General features: G+C 41.4%; 2 protein-coding genes and 1 pseudogene across 2 annotated transcripts; 1 reads left to right on the top strand and 2 right to left on the bottom strand.

Moving 5' to 3' along the window:
* Positions 1-2,163: 2,163 nt before the first annotated feature.
* On the bottom strand, positions 2,164-8,484 carry LOC113905989 (olfactory receptor 5B2-like). Its single transcript, XM_027564022.1, has 2 exons — positions 8,451-8,484; positions 2,164-3,125 (listed from the first exon to the last, which is right to left on the bottom strand). Exons 1-2 carry the CDS (start codon positions 8,482-8,484, stop codon positions 2,164-2,166), a joined length of 996 nt encoding a protein of 331 aa, XP_027419823.1.
* A 652-nt stretch (positions 8,485-9,136) lies between these two features.
* On the top strand, positions 9,137-9,925 carry LOC113904630 (olfactory receptor 5B2-like). The gene has a single exon (XM_027561757.1). It carries the CDS (start codon positions 9,137-9,139, stop codon positions 9,923-9,925), a length of 789 nt encoding a protein of 262 aa, XP_027417558.1.
* Positions 9,926-16,155: 6,230 nt separating this feature from the next.
* LOC113904629 lies at positions 16,156-17,072 on the bottom strand (annotated as a pseudogene).
* Positions 17,073-19,840: the final 2,768 nt, after the last annotated feature.

The raw sequence follows: 19,840 nt of genomic DNA, 5'->3' as shown, positions 1-19,840 counted from the left end.
GTATGAAGTAGTTTTCCAAATTAACTGAGTAAACTTTTATACGATCTTATTAATGTATTTTTATGATTTTCCAAACAGAATTCATTTGCTGCTTACTTGTCGTTGTACAAGGCATTGTTGTAGCCACACGTTCTCGGAAACACACTCACTCAGAAGGACAATGCAGATAGTGGAGTGCAGTGTATTACACAGGCGGGCCCAAGGCAGTCTCCTCTTAGCCAAGGACTCCGACCAGTTTTTGTGAAAACCTTATATACCCTAAGTGTACGGTGCCCAAACTCACCTCCCCAAATTCCCTGACAATCAAAGTTAACCCGTGATTCATATGCCTTAAGCCTAGGTAGTTAACCGTGGACAATTATCAATAGGCCTGTGGTCATACCCTAATGAGCTTAATAGAATGTATGATTCTATTTGGTTACACAAATAATTAGGGTATTCTTTTAGGCCAGGGAGAGTCTAGGTATGAGCCCTGGGGCTCTTCCTTCAGGGGCCTGGTTTTCCAGTTGGTTTGTCATTTCCAGAGATACTTGGCATAGAGCTCAAAGTCCACAGTCCAACCCAAGATGGAGTCCTACTTTCAAGATACAGCCTGTTCTGTTTCCTCCTTCAACAGGATGAGGAGTATGTGTGCATAGGGAGGAGAGGTGACTACTTTTAACAATGATCAGGGAAGCTCTCCATGTTAGGATAACACTTAAAGACACTTAAAGTGGAGATTCCATTCAGAAGGAACCTCAGGCACAAAAGCAATGAAACAGAAGCATGTGTAGACTTGTCAGGAAACAGCAAGAGGATCACAGAATGAATGGAGTGGGGAAGCAGACATTGGGAGTGACAAGAGATGACCTAATTCAGCCAAAGTATGAACATTAACCATTTCACAGCATTTGTAGGCAGAAAAATGTACTGACTGGGCTTCGCTGGTGGCTCAGTGGTAAAGAATCCACCTGCCGATGCAGGAGACGCGGGCTTGATCCCTGGGTTGGAAAGATCCCCTGGAGAAGGAAGTGACAACCCACTCCAGTATTTTTGCCTGGGAAATCCTGTGGGCAGAGGAGCCTAGTAGGCTACCTGGCATGCTACAGTCCATGGGATCACAAAGAGTCAGACACGTCTTTGCTACTGAACAACAACTCTCAGGACATTTTTAAACATTGTGAAAATGTGTGGTGAATATCACAGATGAAAAATTCTTCATCTGTGAAGAACTGAACATGCTTTTATTTTCCTCCATTTTTCTTCTAGGGTTTTCATCCTTTCATAAAACCAAATGTTTGGTTTTTGGTCCTTCAAAATGACTCAGTCAAGACAGAAATATAGCTCCATTTAAATGTGATATTTATGTGTCTTTCAATAATATGTTGGAGAAGGAAATGGCAACCCACACCAGTATTCTTGCTTAGAGAATCCTGTTGACAGAGGAGCCTGGTGGGCTGCTGTCCGTAGGGTCACACAGAGTTGGACACGACTGAAGCAACTTAGCATGCATGCATGCCTTGGAGAAGGAAATGGCAACCCACTCCAGTGTTCTTGCCTGGAGAATCCCAGGGACAGAGGACCTGGTGGGCTGCTGTCTATGGGGTCGCACAGAGTCGGACATGACTGAAGGGACTTAGCAGCAGCAATAATGTATGCCAATAAGGCACATACTTTCATTTAGAGTTACAAAATATTTCTCTAATTAAGACACGTAGAAGAGATATTCAGCTAAATAAATAAATTAAACATAAGGTTACAGTCATCCTAACTTATTTTATTAAAAGCTACCTATGCTGTATCACTGACGTCTACACCACTGCCATGTATGTGACCACATGTCTCATGCCCACATAGAGCACACGTATGTGTTTCTCATCATAGCCTTGCTTGTCTCACTGATTTACATGTACATTTGCACTGACATGTGGTAGAGAAAAAGCCTGTGTAACAAGTGAATAAATCAAATCCATGACTAAGGTTTGTGAGAAGCAAGACCCAAAACATCTTATTCTTTCCCCGAGCTATACTATTTCAAGTATTACATTTCCAGACATATTTTATTATCCCTAAACAACATATTTTTGAAGTGGTAAGGCTATAACATTAGGAATTAAATGCATTGTATGGCTAAAAAGAGAGAATAGAATGACCTGAGACAAATGAAACTACATGTATAATACATTAAAATGCAAATCCTAGAGAGAATTTTGCCTTCCCCCAAACATTCTTGAATGTACTTTTCACCTCTTTGTTCCTCAGGCTGTAGACCATAGGGTTCAGCATGGGGATGACCATAGCATAGAACACAGAGGCCACTTTGTCTGTGTCCATGGAGTGATTGGAGCTGGGTTCTAAGTACATGAAGATGATTGTCCCATAGAAGATGCTGACGGCTGAGAGGTGACTAGCGCAGGTGGACAAAGCTTTTTGGTATCCTTTAGCCGAGTGCATCTTCAAGACAGTGATAAATATGAGAAGGTAGGAAATAAATATTACCAGAAGAGCAAAAAAGACATTAAAGCCTGCAATTAAAATGAGAACCACCTCTCTAACATGTTTATCAGAGCAAGAGAGAGCCATGACAGCTGGAATATCACAGAAAAAGTGATGGACCAGCTTGGACTTACACAGAGAAAGACTGAACGTGCCCCCAACGTGGATGGAGGCATTCACGAATCCACAGACGTAGGAGCCTATGGCCAGACTGGCACACACACTCATCTTCATGGTGATGGTGTAATGTAGGGGTTCACACACTGCAGCATGGCGATCACAGGCCATTGCAGCTAAGAGGAAATTTTCCACACTGGCAAAGGCTGCGAAAAAGAATATCTGAGTAGCACAGGCATTGTATGAGATGACCTTGTCTGCTCTAAGAAACCCAGCCATCACTTTCGGTGTGACAGCTGAGGAGTAGCCAAAGTCCACCAAAGACAGATTAATGATGAGAAAGTCCATTGGGGTGTGGAGACAGGAGTCCAACAGGATCAGTGTGATCATCCCCAGGTTTCCCAAAACACTGATGAGGTAAATGAGGGTGAACACAATAAAGAGGGGGATCTGAAGTTCTGGAGCATTGGTTAGATCCACCAGGTGAAATCCATCACCTGTATACCATTCTTCATGGGAATTTTCTAAATTCTCTGTAGTAATGAGAAAGCAAAGAGCATCTGGTAAACAGCAAAGAGTTTGCCCTGGAATTATATAAACACCCTGTTATTTTATCACTTTATGATGGCAATAAATTATTCTTCACAATTCTCTGATCTAGAGCATAGGTTTGAAGCAAAAAACCTAGCAAATATCTTATAGTTACATACTGATTTATCTTACAGCTACATACTTTGCATTTTTGGGCTCCAAAGTCACTGTAGATGGTGACTGTGGCCATGAAATTAAAAGACACTTGCTCTTTGGAAGAAAAGTTATGACCAACATAGACAGCATATTAAAAAGTAGAGACATTACTTTGCCAACTAAGGTTTGTCTAGTCAAAGCTATGGTTCCAGCAGTCATGTATGGATGTGAGAGTTGGATTATAAAGAAAGCTGAGTACTGAAGAATTGATGCTTTTGAACCATGGTGTTGGAGAAGACTCTTGAGAGTCCCTTGGACAGCAAGGAGATCCAACAAGTCAATCCTAAAGGAAATCAGTCCTGAATATTAGTTGGAAAGACTGATGCTGAAGCTGAAACTCCAATACTTTGCCCACCTGATGCAAAGAACTGACTCATTTGAAAAAACCCTGATGTTGGGCAAGATTGAAGGCTGGGTGGAGAAGGAGATGACAGAGAATGAGATGATTGGCTGACATCACTGACTCCATGGAGATGAGTTTGAGTAAGCTCCGGGAGTTGGTGATGGACAGAGAGGCCTGGGGTCCTGCAGTCCGTGGTCGCAAAGAATCAGACATGACTAAGTGACTGAAATGAACTGAACTGAACTGATAGTTACATCCTGTTGAAGCTGCAAGATCCATACAGAGTACATGCATTGCACAACTTCCCACTTGTGCAGATGAGCAAACTAAGGTGCAGAAAGAGGTTATAATCTGTCTAATCACATATTTACATAAACTCATCTCCCAAGTCCGATAACTTGAATCTGTTAACAATTTACATTTATATAGTGCTCATTCTCAGTACACATTTACATTTAATATGTTGGGTTTCCCTAATGGCTCAGATGGAAAAGTATCTGCTTATAATGCAGGAGACCTGGGTTCAATCCTTAGGTCAGGAAGATTACCTGGAGACAGAAATGGCAACTCACTCCAATATTCTTGCCTGAAGAATCCTGTGGGCAGAGGAACCTGGAGGGCTACAGTCCATGGGGTTGATGTTAAAAACTACTTAATCCTCTTAACAGTCATACAAACAGTTAAGTGTTTTGTGGACCTTTACACATGACAGAGTGAAGCTTTGAATCAAAGGCAGAGCTTGGACTCTGGAAAAAAGTACATATATATTAAAAAAGCAGCCCCACCATTTACTATTTGGGAGACATTATCCATAAAATAACTTCTTAGAGCCTTTCTTTCTCTATATACAAAATGAAAAGTCTAATAGGACATTTAAAGTTGGATTATTATAATAGTTAAATGAGAGAATACATTTTTAAAAAACCACAAACGGATGTGCACCGCAATCCTAGTGATTTACTGTGTGTTCTCATTATGATAAAACGGCAGTCTCCATCTTGGTTTAGGAAATGTGGGTGGTGGCATGTAGGGTCTCAACATGTGGGTGAAGTTGACCTATGAGATTTGATCTATGAGATTCTAATTTGAACAATTAGAATCACACACTAAAAGCTATGAGTTTTGGGCTTCCCTGGTGGCTCAGATGGTAAAGAATCCACCTGCAACGCAGGAGACCTGGGTTCTATCCCTGGGTTTCGAAGATCCCCTGGAAAAGGGAATGGTTACCCACTCCAGGATTCTTGCCTGGAGAATCCCACAGACAGAGGAGCCTGTAGGCTGCAGTTAATGGAGTGGCCAAGAGTTGGGCATGACTGAAGTGACTTAGCACACCACAAAAACTGTGGCTATTAAGTGCTTGTTGTTGCTAGTGGTAAAGAATTCGCCTGCCAGTGCAGGAGACACAAGAGAAAGGGTTCAATCCCTGGGTCGGGAAGGTCCCCTGGAGAAGGGACTGGCAACTCTCCCCAGTATTCTTGCCTGGGAAATCCCATGGACAGAGGAGCCTGTGGGGCTACATTGAATGGGGTCGCAAAGAGCTGGACATGACTGAGCAACTGAGTGCACATATATTTTAATTAGAAAATGGAGAAAGAAAAAGAAATAACAAGCGATATGATAATGTGTGAACCATCAACATATCCAGCTAGATCACACAGGTAATTCAATTTTTTCTTCCCTAAGAAAGAGATGAGAGCTATAGATGCCCTCATGGGGAATATCCCCGAAGAGCTCCATGTATCTATAACTCCTTCATGATTCCTACGAGCTAGTCTCTGAAATCCCCATCTGACTCAGTATGACATCATTTTAGCTGAGATCCCTTGGCTGTCATCTATTCCTCTGATTGTTAGCAGTTGTAAGTACATGCAGGCGTTCTCCTCCCGAACCCCCAACCTGAGGATTTGCTGTGATGCTGCAATCATGTCCAGAGAAAACATCCTGGTGCTCTGTGTTAACCTAGCGGGGTGGGATGGGGTGGGAGGTGGGAGGTGGGAGGTTTAAGGGGGAGGGGACGTATGTATGCCCGTGGCTGGTTCATGCTGATTACGGCAGAAACTAACACAACATTGTAAGGCAATTATCCTCCAATTAAAAAAAATAATTTTTAAAATATATATTGATTGACTTTAAAATGATAGCACTTCAGCAAGGCACTTTATAGAACTTCCTTCATTTGCTAATCATAGGCCCAATTCTGTGAAATATATGGAAGAGGTCATTTTATTATTTCTTTTTCAAATAAGCAGAAGACAGTGACTCTGCCAAGAGCAAAGAATTAGTGAAGTGTTCAGGACTTTCTCCTGTTTCTAACTGCTGGATTCTTTCCTCCATCTTTACTTGTCTTAGAGGTCTTAGAATCTTTTGACCAGTGCCTGACAGAGAACATCCATCTCTCGCTATATACATGCATTATTCCATGGTTAAATGCTGACTCTAGACTCACTATTTGGGACTGACTGTTTTTTCCAGCAGTAAGGTAAGACTTTATGTTTCATATAAATTTTTGGTGAGTGTAATTCATGCAAAAATCTGTGGGGCAACTTTAGCTACTATGAACTATTTGAGCATAGAAATAGATATTTTGACAATTTTCTTCCCTAAAACAGTAAGTTGAGACTGCAGTTTAAATGTCAAAACTTCCATCAATAGGAAATTTAGTGACACAAGGAATATCCATTATACTGCCTTCCTAAAAAAAAAAAATTAGCAAAAAAATGTAAGTGCTGCTGTAAGTCTTACTTCATTTTATTTACTATTTCTTGTCCTTTTATTGGAAGCTAAAAAAGAAACTTAAATAAAAAACACTAAAACACCAGAACAGAGTGAAATAATTCTTCTTTAGACCACAGAAATGTTATAATTGAATTAGCAAGATCAATATTCCATTGTAATCTTTCCCCAATAACCTCATCCTCATGATTATTACTAGCACATTTATAAAGGCCAATAGAGAGGGGGCTAAAAAATAAGGCTTTTGATTTGATCACAGCTGAGTTTGAATTTTGAATCTTTAACTTTCCTCATACTAACTATGTAATTGTAGAGCTTCATGTAATTCTCAAATCCTCAGTTCTCTTAATGGTAGAATAGGAATAATAATACCTACCTTACAACATGACTGAGGACTAAATGAAAAGAGGTATGTATTTGTATATATACATATAAACACATGAATAAATAAATTAAATATATATCTGATAATTAGAAGTACAATGGTAGAGAAGAATAATAGATGGGCCTGTTAAAGGACTAAATTCAAGTAAGAAATATTTAAGGCACTCTTCCTACACCAGAACATGTTGATATAAAAATTTCAAACATGGGGCTCACCACCAAACCAGACCTGTTGGCAGGCTGAAGACTGCCAACAAACTAGGAAATTTTCAACCCTTGACCTCTGTGGTTCAACTATGAGAAGACAGTAATAAGAGAAAGGATGAGTTTCTAAAAAGAGGCTCTGGGAATTCCCTGGCAGTCCAGTGGTTAGGACTCCAGGCTGTCACTGCCGAGGGCCTGGTTAATCCCTGGTTGGAGAACTAAGATCCCACAAGCCACATGCAATGGCGGAAATAAAAATAAAAAAGAGACCCTTTCAACCCAAGCTAAAACATGGATTTTAAAGGAGCAACCTGAGCAAAAGAATCACTCGCATGGAATGACCAGAAGAGCCTCTCTGTACAGCGGGACAGCCTGGGAAAGCCTGGAGGACACAGGAAAATGTCAGTGGGCCAAAGGCGAGAGGAAGCCACAGCACTACAGCGCTCACCCCCGCCTGGACCTCGCACCTCACCACCCACGCTTCTCAAGCAATCATGGAGGTGACCAGTTCATCTTAATACTAACACTACATCTGATGTGATCAGACTGTACTCAATACCCAGCATTCTACTCATCGTTTTTAATATGTTTATCTCCTTTAATTCTCATAATAATACCTTGTTAAGTCTCATTACACAGGGACTTCCCCGGTGGCTCAGCTGGTAAAGAATCCGCCTGCAATACAGGAGACCCAGGTTCAATCCCTGGGTTGGGAAGATCCCCTGGAGAAGGGAATGGCAACCCACTCTAGTATTCTTACCTGGAGAATTCCATGGGCAGAGGAGCCTGGCGGGCTGCAGTCCATGGGTTGCAGAGTCGGATGACTGAGCAACTAACACTTTTTTAGTTTCATTACGATTGTCACTTTGTAAATGAAAAAGATCACTTCAGGGGAGTTAGGTCAGGCTCAGTGATTCCCAGGTAGTGGGAGGCAAGCTGTGTGCACCGCATCTCAGAGCCCAGGCTTCTTGCTGGATGCTGCACCCCACCTCGCTGAACTGTCTCTGCAGGTCGTACAGCCCCTCCCGCCCCAGTTATCCCACCACGGGCACTGGGCATGTGTCTCTCAGTTACTTCACTGTAAAACTGCAAAGGCTGGGTTAGAACACTGGAGACAGAGTAATTGTAAACTGAATTAAGTTCAACTTGATTTTAAACTCAGTTAAGACAGTGGACTTACACTGGCAGTGGAATCTCTTACAATTCCAGTGAATCACTCACACTTCCAGTGAATCACTCACACTTCCAGTGGAATCACTCTGAAAGTGAAAGTCGCTCAGTCGTGTCCTACTCTCTTCGACCCCATGGACTGTAGCCCTCCAGGCTCCTCGGTCCATGGGATTCTCCCAGTAAGAATACTGGAGTGGGTAGTCATTCTCTTCTCCAGGGGATCTTCCTGACAGAGGTATCGAACCCAGGTCTCCTGCATTGCAGGCAGATTCCTTACCATCTGAGCCACGCCGGAAGCTGGGTACAGACATTGTTCTGGCAGTCATAATTTTATAAACTTAAATACAATACTCAGCCTCTGTGCTTCATGAGTTAAATGGGGATAACAATCAATCTCATGGGGTTGTTGAGAGAAATAAAAGAAAATACGTGTCAAGTGTTCAGAGCAGTTTGGGGAAATTGAGCAATTTAGACCTAAGTATTTACTAGGCTGAGAAAAACTTAATTAACAGATATATTTATTCAAGATGGCTCATCTTAGTCAGGACATAATATTTTCTACATCTCAGTTCACGAACTTACAAAATTTAAAAGTTGGAAAATGGTCCATGAAGACCCCTCAGCTTCAACAGTGTGAAACTCTACAGATACTTTGTGGCTTAAATTTTGTTTAGTCTGTACTTCAGATGTGGAGAAGTTCAAATTATCCCATTCACGAAATATTTGTATATGTGTATATATGCACATATGCGCCCACAATGCTGAATTAATTTCACTTTCAATCTCCCATTTGTTTATCACTGTGCTCCTTTCTTTTTCTTTGCCATAGGACCTCCTGTGATTCAAAAACTGCATCCATGAGGAATAATACAGGAGTGCCTGAATTCATCCTGCTGGGACTCACCAGTGCCCCCGGACTGCAGGTCCCCCTCTTTATAATATTCCTGCTCATTTATCTTGTCAATGTGGTTGGGACTGATCCTGCTGATTCTCTTGGAGTCTCGTCTCCACATTCCCATGTACTTTTCCCCTACAAATCTGTCTCTGGTGGACTTTTGCTACTCCACAGCTGTCACTCCCAAGGTGATGGCTGGGCTCCTTGTAGGAGACCAGGTCATCTCCTACAATGTATGCACTGCTCAGAGGTTCTTTTTTGCAGCATTTGCCACTGTGGAAAGTTACCTGTTGGCCTCAATGGCCTATGACTGCTACGCAGCAATGTGCAACCCCCTATGTTATAACACCACCATGACAGCAAGTGTGTGTACTTGTATGGCTATGGGTCCCTACTTCTGTGGTTTCCTGAATGCCTCCGTCCACACGGGAGACGTTTTCCGGCTCTACTTCTGTAGGGCCAATGTGCTCCACCACTTTTTCTGCGATATTCCAGCAGTCATGGCTCTCTCTTACTCTGATAAACATATCAGTGAGCTGATTCTCCACGTGGTGGCAAGTTTCGGTATTGAGTTTGCCCTCCTGGTTATCTTGATTTCCTATTTGTTCATATTTACCACCATCTTGAAGATGCACTCGGCTGAGGGATATCAGAAGGCTTTATCCACCTGCGTGTCTCACGTCACCACAGTCTCCATCTTCTATGGGACAGGCATCTTTATGTACTCTCAGCCCAGCTCCAGTCATCCCATGGACACAGACAAAATTGCGTCTGTGTGCTATACCATGGTCATCCCCCTGCTCAGCCCCTTGGTCTATAAACAAGGAGGTCAAAAACGCTTTCAAGAAGGTGGGTAAGAAGGCATAATTTTCGAAGCTACACCTTTGAAAGTTGTAGGATCCAAATGACTTAGTTTCTTTCCCCTCAGACCGTCATCATGCAGTAATTCACATTTTAAGGCTTGTACTGCACCTAAATTACTACAGTAACACCATTCCTTTTTTGAAAACCTATCGTCTAGAAAAACAAAAAAATTAAGTTCAAATATGTGATAGTTGATTGAGGATGGCCAGAGGGGACCTTAAGAATATTAAAATCCTGCTTGTAGTGAATTTTGTTAATTATATTTGATTTATTCGCATGTTGATATTATCTTTATCATGTGGCAATGGTGCTGCTGCTGAGTCGATTCAGTCGTGTCCGACTCTGTGCGACCCCAGAGATGACAGCCCACCAGGCTCCCCCGTCCCTGGGACTCTCCAGGCAAGGACACTGGAGTGGGTTGCCATTTCCTTCTCCAATGCATGAAAGTGAAAAGTGAAGGTGAAGTCGCTCAGTCGCGTCTGACTCTGTGCGACCCCATGGACTGCAGCCCACCAGGCTCCTCCGTCCATGGGATTTTCCAGGCAAGAGTACTGCAGTGGCAACGCTAGCATATATGAAAACACTGCACGCAGAAACCCACTACCAGAAGCATATTTAAGAATCTCGTAAGTGCGCATACACACAGGAGTGAGAAATTTGTTAAAGGAGTTGGAGTATCGCCAGCTTTTAAATAAAAATTTAAAATAATCAATATATGTTCATGTCTGACATTGTTTATCTAGCTGAGAAACTGTTTCCAGAGTCCAGAATGAGGAAAATTGTGACATGGATTTTTAATAAAAATATATGATTTTATTGGATGATTTATTCAGCACCACATATATGTAACATTTTACAGAAATCAAAATCTCTGTCTTTAGTGTGTCATCTGGTACAAAGAGTAAGGTCACAGGATAATCTTGAGAAGCAAGAAGCCCACAGTACAAGAAAAGGTGATCAGTCAATAATAACGGAACTTTCCAGCTGTCCCGTACATGACTACAGTCTCTAACATTTTGAAAAAAAATGCACTGATAATCATGTCATCCATTTTCCTCCCTGGAAAGACTATACAATGGCTAAAGCCGCTCACTCATAAACCCTCCGGTTTTAGATGAGCCACGTGGTGCCCTCCCTGTTCCGGGCACTCACCCGCTTCTTTCACGCCGCGTTCCTCGCTGTTCCTGGACAATCTCAGCGTGCTTCTTCCCCGGGGTCTTTGTACTCGCTGTTTGTAATGACCAAAGGCTCCCGCTCTTCCTTCAGGCTTGCTTCATGGTTACCATGTCATAGTTAGCCCGGCCCGTGGACACTGTTCCCTTCTTACGTTCCTTGCTTTATTTTTCTTTGCTCTGGTCACTGCCCAAACCCTATGTATTTCTTTTCTTAAGGCTTTTTACAATTAATGATTTGACTGTGCCAGGTCTTAGCTGAGGCATGTGAGATCCTCACGGTGGCATGTAGGATCTGTTAAGAGTTCGGACCCAGGCCCCCTGCAATGGGAGCATGGAGTTTTAGCCACTGCACCACCAGGAAAGAACTTTATTTCCTTCTTGATTCAGTTATTTACCTTTCTCCTTAAAACACACAGTACACAAGAGGAGTGACCTTGTCTTCTTTATGAACAACTTCATGCACAGTACATGAATAATGACCGGATTCATACTAATAGTTCAATAAACGTTTGTTTAAAGAATTCAATTTGGTGTCCAGAAGTCAATATATCTGAATCACTGATAATTATAGTTCACTACTCTTTAGAGAATTCTTCAGATAATAATTTTAGAGCATTTCAGGAGATACAGCTTTTTTATCTATATTCTCACTCACTGTTTGTACTTTTGGACAAATTAATTTTTTTGGAAACCAACAGTATTAAATGATTAATATCAAATCATCTAAATTTTTCATTAGTGATTTTTCATTAAGGGGAAAATAACACATGAAATGAATTTTATTTAGTAAATCAAAAAGGCAAACTATGAGACTATAAGTTTCCTACCTGATACAATTTGCAAAATTTCTTCATAAATAATTATTCATTTAACTCGAATGATTCTAAGACTTACATAATTCTCACCCAGTTTCCTCTATTTTTAACATTTTATCATATTTGTCAAAACTAAGAAACGAATATTGACATGTTGCTATTATCTAAAACTTCAATAATTTATTCAGATTATTACTGATATTTTCAATTATGTCATTTTGCTCTCACAAATCTAATCAAGGACACAACACTGCATATATTAGTTATCTCTCTTTATTCTCCTCTGATTTGTGACAGTTTCTCAGTCTTTCCTTATTTTTCTTTAACTTAATATCCTTAAGGAGTACTGGACCAGTGTTTTGTTGAAAGTCTTTCAACATATGTTTGCTGATTTTTTGGTCCCAGTTATACAGAATGTATAAGTTTGAGAAAGGATAAGTGGCCTTTGTATCACATCCTATCAGATAATGCATTTTACCAACAAGACTTGTCACTGGGGGATGTTAACCTCGACCACCTGCTCAAGATACTTTTGCAGGTTCTTCAATGTAGTGCTAACTCTTCTCCTTTCAATCTGTACTCCAGAGAGAAGTCATTAAGTTCAGCCCACCTTTAAGGTAGAAGGGAATATACTCTACCTTCTAATGGAAGTCTAAATATATAGCTTAGAATTTTTCTATATAAGGAAGAATTATTTATTTGTTTGTTATTTATATCAGCATGGAGTCATGTATATTTGTTTTATACTTTGGGTTACACTTTGGTACCATGGTTATTGCATTGTTCAAATTGCTCCATCTTTGGCTACTGGGAGCACTTTCAGTTTTACTCCTGTTTCCTTCTAATATGCCCCAACCCTTTTGTCTTTTGGGTTCCTCCTTATTTTCTGGAACTACAAGGTATTCCAGGTTCATTCTGTATTATCCTTGTCCCAATCCTATCATCAGCTAGTTCTCCAAAGAACCATGCTGCTGAGTCGCTTCAGTCGTGTCCGACTCTATGCAACCCCAGAGACGGCAGCCCACCAGGCTCCCCCGTCCCTGGGATTCTCCAGGCAAGAACACTGGAGTGGGTTGCCATTTCCTTCTCCAATGCATGAAAGTGAAAAGTGAAAGTGAAGTCGCTCAGTCGTGTCCGACTCCAGCGACCCCATTGACTGCAGCCCACCAGGCTCCTCCATCCATGGGACTTCCTTTTATTCAGTTCAGTTCAGTTGCTCAGTCATGTCTGACTCTTTGAGACCCCATGGACTGCAGCACGCCAGGCCTCCCTGTCCATCACCAACTCCTGGAGTTTACTCAAACTCGTGTCCATCAAGTTAGTGATGCTATCCAACCATCTCATCCTCTGTCCCCTTCTCCTCCTCTTCTCTCCTTCCTTTTATTAGATAATGATATTTAGTATTGAGTGGTGTGTTGGGTATAGTTATTGCTACTGGGCATCACTTATTACTGGCCCTCTAAGCAGAGAAACCTGGAGTATAGATATATAGATATAGATATAGATATATAGAGACAAATAGATATCTATATTTATATAGATATAGATAGTTCCATGAAAGGAAAAGTGAAAGTGAAAGTGTTAGTTGTTCAGTCGTGTCTGACTCTTTGAAACGCCATGGACTGTAGCCCACCAGGTTCCTCTGTCCATGGAATTCTCCAGGCAAGAATACTGGAGCCAGGTAGCCATTCCCTTCTCCAGGGGATCTTTCTGACCCAGGAATTGACCCCAGGTCTCCTGCATTGCAGGTAGTTTCTTTTACCGTCTGAACCATCAGGAAGATAGTCTCATTGTTTTGACAAATGCATAGTCAAGTATCTATCATCCCAGTACTATATAGACTAGTTCTATCACTCTAAATATTTCCTTATGTGTCTCTTTTGCAGAAAACAGCTCTTCCTTTTCCCAACCCACCAACAATGAACAATTTGGAAAGGAAATTAATAGCTGTACAGTTGAGCTTTGAGCAACATGGGTTTAAACTGAATGGGTCCACTCATATGTTGATTATTTTTCACTAAGTATGTATAAGAGTAGTACACAATCTATGGTTGTTTGAATCTGCAGATGTAGAATCACAATTTGTTTTAAACTTATATATGATTTTTTAACTGTGCAGAGGGCCTATGCCTCTAATGTTGAGGAGTGTTTGAGGCTCAACTGATTTACAATAGCATCAAAAGGAATTAAATACTTAAGGATAAGCTTAATCAAAGAATTGAAAGACTTGGATGTACACTGAAAATTACAAAGCATTGTTTAAAAAAACCAAAGATGATACAAAAAAACGAAAGATAGTCTATATTCATTGATCAGAAGACTTAATATTGTTAAAACAGCCATACTACCTGAATTGAAAGAGACACACGTACCCCAATGTTCATCACAGCACTGTTTATAATAGCCAGGACATGGAAGCAACCTAGATGTCCATCAGCAGATGAATGGATAAGAAAGCTGTGGTACATATACACAATGGAGTATTACTCAGCCATTAAAAAGAATACATTTGAATCAGTTCTAATGAGGTGGGTGAAACTGGAACCTATTATACAGAGTGATCAGATCAGATCAGATGAGTCGCTCAGTTGTGTCCGACTCTTTGCGACCCCATGAATCGCAGCATGCCAGGCCTAGCCAGAAATAAAAGCACCAATACAGTATACTAACGCATATATATGGAATTTAGAAAGATGGTAACGATAACCCTGTATGCGAGACAGCAAAAGAGACACAGATGTATAGAACGGTCTTTTGGAGTCTGTGGGAGAGGGCGAGGGTGGGATGATTTGGGAGAATGGCATTGAAACATGTATATCATATATGAAATGAATCGCCAGTCCAGGTTCGATGCATGATACAGGATGCTTGGGGCTGGTGAACTGGGATGACCCAGAGGGATGATATGGGGAGGGAGGTGGGAGGTGGGTTCAGGATGGGGAACACATGTACACCCATGGTGGATTCATGTTGATGTATGGCAAAACCAATACAATATTGTAAAGTAATTAGCCTCCAATTAAAATAAATTTATATTAAAAAAATAAAAAATAAACAGCCATACTACCTCAAGCAGTCTACAAATTCAATGCAATCCCTACCACTGAGCCGAAACTACCCAAATACATTCATGTTGCTACAGCTTATGGTAAATTCTTGCCAATGGAATGTATTCAGTAATAATGTGTACAGCATCTACATCACTTTCTTGAAAAGAAATTATTTTTCCTCTAGTTTACCTATTTCTCCTTTCCTCTAGATATAATAATTATAATGAAGACAGACTTTCAAGACTCTAGGCAATGGTGGAAAGAGACAATGTGGAATGAACTTGGTCCCAGGATATCAGAGACACACAAGTTGTCTAGATAATTCATTTTCACCATGCTGCATTAGCTACCACTATTTGAGAAATAAATAGTTCTAGTTTAAAATCCACTGTATTTTGTCTCTCTTTGTTACAGAAGTTTAACCTAATTGTGATAAATAAATTATGGGTAGAAATTCTTTGCAGTTCTTTTCCTCAAGAGACAGAGTCTTTTTCTTCATGTTTGGATCTTGACCATCCTTTTGACATGCATTGATTAGTATAACATGGTCAAAAAAAAATGTCATGAGTTGGGAGTCTGGACTTTAAGAAGATTTTTAGTTTTGCTATCACACTGTGAGAATGTTAGCCTGAAAATATTATGAGAGAAAGCTTTTCCAGCCTCTGGAGGATCAAAGACCATGTGTAGAAGAGATAGAGAGTGCCAGAGTCAGCATCCAGATATATAAGGACATCTTTAAACTTTCAGCCCAGCTAACCATGCAGAAAATAGGCATCCTCATGAGTCCATGTGAAAGCAGAAAAATAAACATCCTGCCAACCATAGAACTAAGAGAAATAATAAACAGTTGTTTTAAGCTTCCCTGGTGGCTTAAGTGGTAAAGAATCTGTCTGCAATACAGGAGACTTGGATTCAATCTCTGGGTCAGGATGATCCCCTGGAGAAGGGAATGGCAACCCACTGCAACACTCTTGCCTGGAGAATCCCATGGACAGAGGAGCCTGGCAGGATACAGTCTTTGTGGTCACAAAGAGTTGGACACGTCTGAACAATGAACACTTTCACTTTAACTACTACTTTAGCCACTAAGTTTCTTGGGAGTTTATCACAAAATAATAGATAATGGATTAGCAATACATATTGTATAATCTCTTTAATTAAATCTGTGTACTGAACAGAAGCTTCATCTTCTCAATGGCTTCCTGAAAGCATTACTAACCTCTTTATTCCTTAGACTATAGACGAGAGGGTTCAACATGGGTACGATTATTGTATAGAACACAGATGCCATCTGGTCGGTGTCCATAGAATGATTAGAACTTGGTTGTAAGTACATGAAGATCACAGTTCCATAGAAGATGGTGACAGCAGTGAGGTGAGAAGATCAGGTGGAAAAGGCTTTCTTCCGTCCCTCTGCTGAGCGCATTCTCAGGATGGCAAAGAATATAAACAGATAGGAGCTCACAATTACCATCAGGGCAAAAAAGACATTGAAAGCTGCTAGAATAAAGAGAACCATCTCATTTACGTAGATATCAGAGCAGGAAAGAGCCAGGATTGGAGGAATATCACAGAAGAAGTGATGGACCACATTGGAACGGCAGAAGGAGAGGCAGAAAGCGAATCCAGTGTGGATGGCAGACTCAGCAAAGCCCCAGACGTAGCAGGCCGTGACCGTCTGAGCGCACACACAGGGGGTCACAGTGCTGGCGTAATGTAGAGGCTTACACATGGCGGCATGCCGGTCACAGGCCATGACAGCCAGGAGCAGACAGTCTACACTGGCAAAGGCCACAAAGAAGAACATCTGAGCAACACACCCCCCGTAGGAGATGACCTTATCTCCAGTGAGAAGCCCAGCCATCACCTTGGGAGTCACTAAACACAATCCACCAGAGAGAGGTTGCTGAGGAGAAAATACATGGGGGTGTGGAGACGAGAGTCCAGCAGGATCAACGTGATCATCCCAAGATTTCCAGTGAGAGTGATGAGATATATGAACGTGAATATTATAAACAGGGGGACTTGCAACTCTGGGGCATCCGTCAGTCCCAAGAGTCTGAACTCATTCACCTCAGTGCTGTTCTCCATGAAGGGCATTTTGAAATGATGTTTCACCTTCAGAACAAGGGAAGCAAAATGGATGAATTATTGATGCATGGAAAATGACTCATGCACATTCCGTCACCTGAATGACTCGAGCACGCCTTGACACCACTGTCAGTATAGCTCAGTCCAGTTCATTTGCTCAGTCCAGTTCATTTGCTCAGTCGTGTCCAACTCTTTGTGACCCCACGGACTTCAGCACACAAGGCCTCCCCGTCCATCACCAACTCCCGGAGCTTACTCAAACTCATGTCCATTGACTTGGTGATGCCATCCAACCATCTCATCCTGTCATCCCCTTCTCCTCCTGCCTTCAATCTTTCCCAGCATCAGGGTCTTTTCCAATGAGTCAGTTCTTTGCATCAGGTGGCCAAAGTACTGGAGTTTCAGCTTCAGCATCAGTCCTTCCAATGAATATTCAGGACTGATTTCCTTTAGGATGGATTGGTTGGATCTCCTTGCAGTCCAAGGGACTCTCAAGAGTCTTCTCCAACACCACAGCTCAAAAGCATCAATTCTTCATCACTCAGCTTTCTTTATAGTACAACTCTCACATCCACACATGACCACTGGAGAAACCATAGCCTTGAATAGACGGACCTTTGTTGGCAAAGTAATGTCTCTGCTTTTGAATATGCTGCCTAGGCTGGTCATAGCTTTTCTTCCAAGGAGCAAGCATCTTTTAATTTCATGGCTGCAGTCACCATCTACAGTGATTTTGGAGCCCCAAAAAATAAAGTCTGTGACTATTTCCATTGCTTCTCCATCTATTTGTCATGAAGTGATGGGACCAGATGCCATGATCTTCGTTTTCTGAATGTTGAGTTTTAAGCCAACTTTTTTCACTCTCCGCTTTCACTTTCATCAAGAGGCTCTTTAGTTCTTTGCTTTTGGCCATAAGAGTGGCATCATATGCATATCTGAGGTTGTTGATATTTCTCCCAGCACTCTTGATTCCAGCTTATGCTTCATCCAGCCCAGCATTTCGTATGATGTACTGTGCATATAAGTTAAATAAGCAGGGTGACAATATACAGTCTGACATATTCCTTTCCTGATTTGAAACCAGTCTGTTGTTCCATGTCCAGTTCTAACAATACTGCATAGGATCCCGGAATGTCAGGTCCATGAATCAAGGCGAATTGGCAGCAGTCAAGCAGGAGACGGCAAGACTTAACATTGACATTTTAGGAATCAGTGAACTAAAATGGGCTGGGATGGGTGCATTTAACCTAGATGACCATTGTATCTATCAATATAAGGTTCCCAATAACCCTGAGACTGGCAGCTTCTCACCTGCATCTTGCCATCTGTAAAGGCATGCACTGTATTCATTAGTTCCTGACCCCACTCAGCTATTCCAAACAACCACTTCATTATGTACAAAATACCTATTGCTTGGGCTTCCCTGATGTCTCAGCAGGTAAAGAACCTGCCTGCAGTGCAGAAGATGCAGGTTCGATCCCTGGGAAGGAAAGATGACTTGGAGGAGGAAATGGCAGCCCAGTCCCACGTTTTTGCCTGGAGAATCCCATGGACAGAGGAGCCTGACGGGCTACAGTCCCTGGGGTCACAAAGAGTTGGACGTGACTGAGCACATACATACTGCTAATGTCTATTGCTTATTTTTATACCGGTTGAAAGTTGTGCTTCCTCTGCAGATTACTTTTTCTGAAGACTTTTTTTGATGTGGACCAGTTTTGAAATCTTTATTGAATTTGTTACAATATTGCTTCTGTTTCACATATAGGTTATTTTGGCCCTGAGGCATGTGGGGTCTTAGCTTCCTGACCAGGGATCAAACCCACACCCCCTGCACTAGAAGGCAAAATCTGAACCCCTGGACTGCCAGGGAAGTCCCCATTTATACTTTTATCACTGTCGTTCCTAAGCAAGACATCACTCCTATTCATTGAGCACTTACCATATGCCAAGTAGTCTGAGAAGAATAAATATTTCATTTGATCTTCTCAGCTCTCCTATTAGATTATCACCTGAGAAAAAAGTGATATATCACTGTCTTTCTGGAGGTGAACAGTGTGAAGAATGAGATTATCAACCAAGCAACTATGATTTATCTGAGGTCTAAGAAATAGAGTCAATCGCATGTTAAATGCAGATTTTTGACTGTGCTGAGGGTCACTGCCCCTAAATCTCATGTTGTTCAAGAGTCAGTCTTACTTAGTGAAATACGTTTAGATCACAAGATGAATCCAGGATGGTTCATCCTGATGGCTGTCAGAGACGGGGGAGTGGAGGGTGGGTGACGGGGGTGAAAGAGTCAGATGAGACAAACTTCAGTTACAAAATAAATCATGGGAATATAATGTACATTACAGGCAATAATGCTACACTGCATATTTGAAAAAGTTGTATCTATACATGGTGACAGCTGTTATCAAGACTTACTCTGATGATCATTTTACTATATATACAAATATCAAACCACTGTGTTGTGTGCCTGAAACTAATAGAGAAGATAGAAAAGCACAGGAAGTAAAGGTATGTTTCAGATAAAAATACGCTAGGGCTCCATGAAAGTTTTATTTCTACTGTACGCATTAGGTGGGTAGATGTGCTGAGCGACAATGTAAATCATTTTTTTTTTCATGTAGATTTCTTATTCAAAAAGCCTAAATCTTTTGATCTCGGGCTTCCTAAAATCCCGTGCAAAGTTACACCCGAGACTGCTCCAGTAACACAGGACCATGTACTTCATAGTGGTTCCATGGAGTTCATTTAGTGACTTATTCATGTCTTCA

Source organism: Bos indicus x Bos taurus, chromosome 15 (assembly GCF_003369695.1).
Source record: "Bos indicus x Bos taurus breed Angus x Brahman F1 hybrid chromosome 15, Bos_hybrid_MaternalHap_v2.0, whole genome shotgun sequence".
In the NCBI taxonomy this organism is placed as follows: Eukaryota; Metazoa; Chordata; class Mammalia; order Artiodactyla; family Bovidae; genus Bos; species Bos indicus x Bos taurus.
Note: the sequence above shows the minus strand (reverse complement) of the source record. Positions and strands in the feature narration are given on the sequence as shown.